This window comes from Haliaeetus leucocephalus, unplaced genomic scaffold, assembly GCF_000737465.1.
Source record: "Haliaeetus leucocephalus isolate CR32 unplaced genomic scaffold, Haliaeetus_leucocephalus-4.0 Scaffold92, whole genome shotgun sequence".
Lineage (NCBI taxonomy): Eukaryota > Metazoa > Chordata > Aves > Accipitriformes > Accipitridae > Haliaeetus > Haliaeetus leucocephalus.
In genome coordinates, this window is record NW_010972528.1 from 9827232 (window position 1) to 9832168 (window position 4937).

General features: G+C 42.5%; 1 protein-coding gene across 1 annotated transcript; it reads right to left on the reverse strand.

Moving 5' to 3' along the window:
* Positions 1–397: 397 nt before the first annotated feature.
* Positions 398–3495, reverse strand: LOC104842606 (chromosome unknown open reading frame, human C19orf12). The gene is made up of 2 exons (XM_010585070.1): positions 3336–3495; positions 398–663 (listed from the first exon to the last, which is right to left on the reverse strand). Exons 1-2 carry the CDS (start codon positions 3493–3495, stop codon positions 398–400), a joined length of 426 nt encoding a protein of 141 aa, XP_010583372.1.
* Between the last annotated feature and the right edge of the window lie 1442 nt (positions 3496–4937).

The following is a 4937-nucleotide window of genomic DNA, read 5'->3' on the forward strand; positions in this document are numbered from 1 at the left end:
AGTGCCCTAGCTACTTTGGCACCTATATGTCATTCACAAAAGAAAATTAAAGCACTTACACAAACAGGATTAGATCTCCTAAATAAAACACAACTACTTTGAAAATTTAGTGATACATTAGTGTAAGAGAAGCATAATTCCCTTCAGTGATTTTTAATTCAGTCCTAGTGCAGAGTAATTCAAAATTACATAGCAAGTCAGTGTCAGGGTAACACAGTAATCTAGTGCTATCCTTACAAAACAAAACAAACAAAAAAACCCAACCCCAAACCCCAAAATAATACTTAGATCTGCCTACATTCATAATTAGTACCAATAAGTAATAATTGCTATGCTGAAGAATCACAATTGTCAGAGTAAAATTCATTACAGTGTAAAAAGCCTGCTCTGGAAAGGTTTATTCTCCATACTGTATATCTGCTCTTAGCTCTTTGGAGAGGTAATTTATCAGCACTGCTGTCAACTTCTGCTGGAGACTAGCATTTCCCATTACAAGAGCAGTCAGCTGAGCAACATCAGTCCAGTCTAAGCGCCTGAGAATAACAACGGCTTCATCATAGAGTTTCTGCTGCTCAGCAGGAGGCAATTCCAATAAAATCTGAGGCACTGGCCTGAACTGTCCAGTAGTCATCCAGGCACCAAGCAATCCACCAAATGCTCCTCCTAGAAAAGACAGAGAGATGTTGCACTTCACCAGTTAATGTTAAAACCTGAAATTCTATCCACAGCCTTCATCAACAACGTTCCCACCTTTATTAGAGATCAATGCAGACTTGCATAAGCGTCTACTTTAACTAGGTTTATACAGCACGTTCAAAGCGCCAAGAAGGATTTTTAAAGCTTTTTACATCCACAGCAATCACAAAGGAACTCTTTACACAATCAAAGCTAATAGCTTCAAGCTAGAAATCAGAAACAAAACAACACTCCTTAGGGCACTGGTCTCTTTAGGATAAGCTCTACTACTAAATAAAACCATGCCCAAGGAAAACACCTGACCAACAATTGCCTTATCAGTGCCATTAACACATAATCTCTGGCGAGAGATTCCCAGACTGATCCAAGCTTTCTGCTTCTGAAGAGCCACACATTTGCAGCCTCCTACTCCCATGAAGTCCACTCCTCAGAAGTTGCTCACAGTGACCAAACCCATCAGCTTCCTGGGGTTAGGCACATTCATGCTTTCATCTACCAAATCAACACCCCAGCCAGCCAAGAAATGCTCTGGTAAATAGAGTGGCTCCAGGTCATCAAGATAACACCAGAGGGATCCTCTACAGCTGACATGATTGTGGCTGCTGCTGAGAAACCAGCCTTGCAGTCCCACACGGCTGTTCTCTTTCAAAGAGTTACCAGTCTAACTTGCAATACAGCGCTCTCCAACAACAATTCACACAACTGACTGGGCTGCCCAGACACACAGACATCCTGGTGGAAGGAGAACCCTCACAATGGAGGGGTGTCAGAACCGACCCTGCCTCCAAAATTCCCACCTCAGTGACTGCTCCTAAAAAGTCATTTATGCACTCACAGGGATGCCGTTTTTAATTAGACAAAAATTCTGTAATTTGCAGCTTTTATTCAGTTGGCAATTTTTCCCATGATGCCACAGAAATACTTGAAAGCCTACGACAGCTGAATTCATCTTCAAGGAACTTTTATGAGAACATCAATAACTGATTTAGGGGCACTTAATGCAAAAGCCACTAGAAGTATTGATGTCTAGGTTCCTCATCTATTAAGACAAGATTTGTTACATCATCACACTTTTACCCCCCAAGCAACACATCCACAATCCATTCTTCTCAGAGGAAGCAGTCCTTAGAAAGCATGATACGCTGCAAGTTTCTCCAGTGACTGCTGCAGATGGAAGGTAACTCATCCTCTAATTCTTGGTGCAAGACAGCAGCAATAAGGACAATCCCTGCTACCCAGTCCCACACCTATCCAGGCTGTTTGTGTAAGTGAAAGAGCACTTGATTGCAAACATCCCTGTAACTGTCCTAAAACCTACTAAAGACCCAGGGTCATTTACCTTTGCAATTTTAGAAGTTAAATGGGGGTCATGTGATTTAGTTGCACTGTAATTGGGACATGGCTTTTGGTATACTTAATACTTATTATTCTTATTATATATACACTTATTATTGTATACTTTTGGTATACAATAATAGGTATACTTGTTCCAGTGCCTTCATCAGTGGCTGAAGAACACCAAGCTTGACTGGGAGACGTTATGAAAGCTTAAACAAAATGAGAAAATACATTCAAGAATAACTTCAGTGTTTCTCATCATCTCACTCAAGAATGAAGCCACTTACTTTTTACTTTTACTTCTGATTTATAGCTTACAAATTTCTTACAAAAGCTTAATTTCACTTCTTTGTTCCTGATAACTTCAGTCATAAAGTTTGTCAAAATATTATTTTTGGCTATTAATTAAGCTCTGTACTTCTATTAGGAGTAAACACACAGCTTCATTTTGCACTTTCTGTTATCACTCTTCATATATTATTTGCTTATTTTTTGTAATGCAACCTTGCTTACCATCACGCAGGCATACTGCAATTCACTCCAATACCAATAAGCCCAGGAAATTGCTGGAACTCCTCACAGGAGTAAGGAGCATTCAAGGACTGAGGCCCACATGACTTCAGTGACAAAGCAGCTTTCAAACTAGACAACTCTTAAATCAAGAGATACAGAGGAGAGACAACTCTTTACTATTACGCTCTGGCCTTACTGTAATTTTCCATACAAGGAAAAAAAAAAAATCAAAGCGACAGGGAATAACGAATTCCAGAGGAAAAAGCCAAGTTCACCAAGAAGGAAGTTCCTTCACCCCTGCCTTACCCCTCTCCTCTTCACTGCTCCACTGCAGCACTGGAGCAGAGCCCACACCACACTAACAAGCTCAGAGGCTGTTAGTTTGCTCTCTCTTTTCTCCCACGCCTGGGACACTGGTGTACCTCAGCAGATGGGAACCAGGGCTCTACCCATCAAAAGCAAATGATTTGTTAACAGCTTGTTCAAAGGGTTTCAAAGGCGCCTCTATCTCAATCTCAGACCTCTGTATGGCTTCCCGTTTGCTGCGCAGGAGTCAAAATCAGCAAAGCCACTATCACCCTAGAAGGAAACACTGACACATGCCTTCCTGATGCACACCTTGTTTCTAAAAAGTCAACATATAAAATGGCATCTTGTTAAAGCCCAGTTACATGAAATCTCAACACTGCACACCCCTTTCCTTCAACCCATACCTACTGCACAGACTTCCTAGTTTCTCCACTCAGGGAGTTACCACACTCTTTGTTCCTACAGCAAAACACACTTACCTACAGCGATTCCAGGTGGACCTCCCATGAGACCCCCAATAAATGCTGTTGCACCTGCCAGCAGTGCTCCTCGACCAGAGTGTTTGACAGCAGCTTTCATCCCTTTCTCCTGAGAGAGATGGCAGAACAGTTGCATCACATCATCAACATTGATGGGCATCTTGGCAAGTTAAGATCCTGGAAAAGACGTTTTAAGTTATCTTTTGATTGCTGCACAGGGACTAAATCTTGCTGCTAAATGAATTATAGGAAAAAACAGAGTTCAGGAGTCTGTGAGACTAAAAGGACAGAGGCACAGTCAATACAGGAAAAAAATAAATTCACTTTCTTTTTAATTTCTGGGAAAACCAAACCTATTTGCCAACAGCTAAAGGCTTCTTAAACTGCAAATTAAACTACAGGGTAGACCAGAAAAATCTGGTTTTATTACAAATTCAGAAGACCAAACAAGGACAAGTACCAGCAATGAGAGACTTAAGAAAGTTTCTATCTAATTCTAGAGTACATTGCATTTGCCTCGAGCAATTGCCGCACGTATTCAACGTTGCACACAGCTCCGGGAAAAAGACAAAGCAGAGCCTCACTCTACAGCAGCTAGCAGATTATAATGGACAAATCTGTCAGGTATTCTCTCATTGTCCTAATTCTTGCCACAAATGAGTTGTTTTCACGTATCAGTTCTTCTCCCCATTTTGTAACGTGCTTAAACACTTCCATGCTGATTTCTGAAGGCGGGAGGCTATCTGTAGCAAGCAAGAAGAGCCTGAGGAAGGGATCAGATTTCAGAAGGAGTCAGAGAAACCTGGGACTGGGAATAAATGGGGAGCTCTGGAGACAAGGCATCAGAAATGCAGGGACGTATGTGTACGGCACTCAGGACTCAGAGCAGACACGTGAGATGACTCTCATGTACGAGGAGGTGGAGAGATGGGACCTCAGCCCCCCTTACACACAGTGACAAGTCCCCAGCATGGGGCAGATACCTGGTCCTGAGAACCATCCCTCGGAGACCAAACCTTTTCCACCTTGTTCACCTGCTGCTGCTGCTGCCTATCTAAGCCCACTCATTTCTGTAGAGGCCCACAGAGAGTATGGCTACTGACGGCTGCACCGCTGACAAAAAGGGCAGCAGGGCATGCCCGGGAAAATGTTCCGGCCCCCAATCCTGCAGGCACAGGAAGCCATGCTATTGCACTGAACACAACCCCCAGAAAAGGCACATGAACATGACCCAATTAAAAACCCAAACCAAACCAAACCACTAATACAGGGCACCTTTTTGGAATTTCCGCATATTCAATACTCTTTTCCCAGGTTGCTTGCCTTGTCAGAGCAGACAAATCAGGAGGTGTAACAGAAGCAAACATGCCTGAGTTGCAGGTGTCAGCAAGTGTAGTGAGCAGGAAAGAGGCTGCATGAAGAAACAGTATGGCTTCTCTGCTTTAAAAAGGAAAAGATTCTACCTGAAGAAAAAGATTTTACCCCTTATTTGGCACCTAATGTTTGCTTGCTGTTAAGCCAGTCACTTGAATCCAACTTTTTAGAAACAGTTACTATGCTCTAACTTTTCCAGACACCCATCCTGCAGTCTCGGAGACATAT

Excerpts from the sequence above, each read along its gene's own strand:
- LOC104842606 (XM_010585070.1), bottom strand. The coding sequence starts at position 3,495 with ATGCCCATCAATGTTGATGATGTGATGCAACTGTTCTGCCATCTCTCT. Across the intron at positions 664-3,335 it reads TCCACCTGGAATCGCTGTAG|GAGGAGCATTTGGTGGATTG; the intron begins GTAAGTGTGTTT and ends TGTCTTTTCTAG.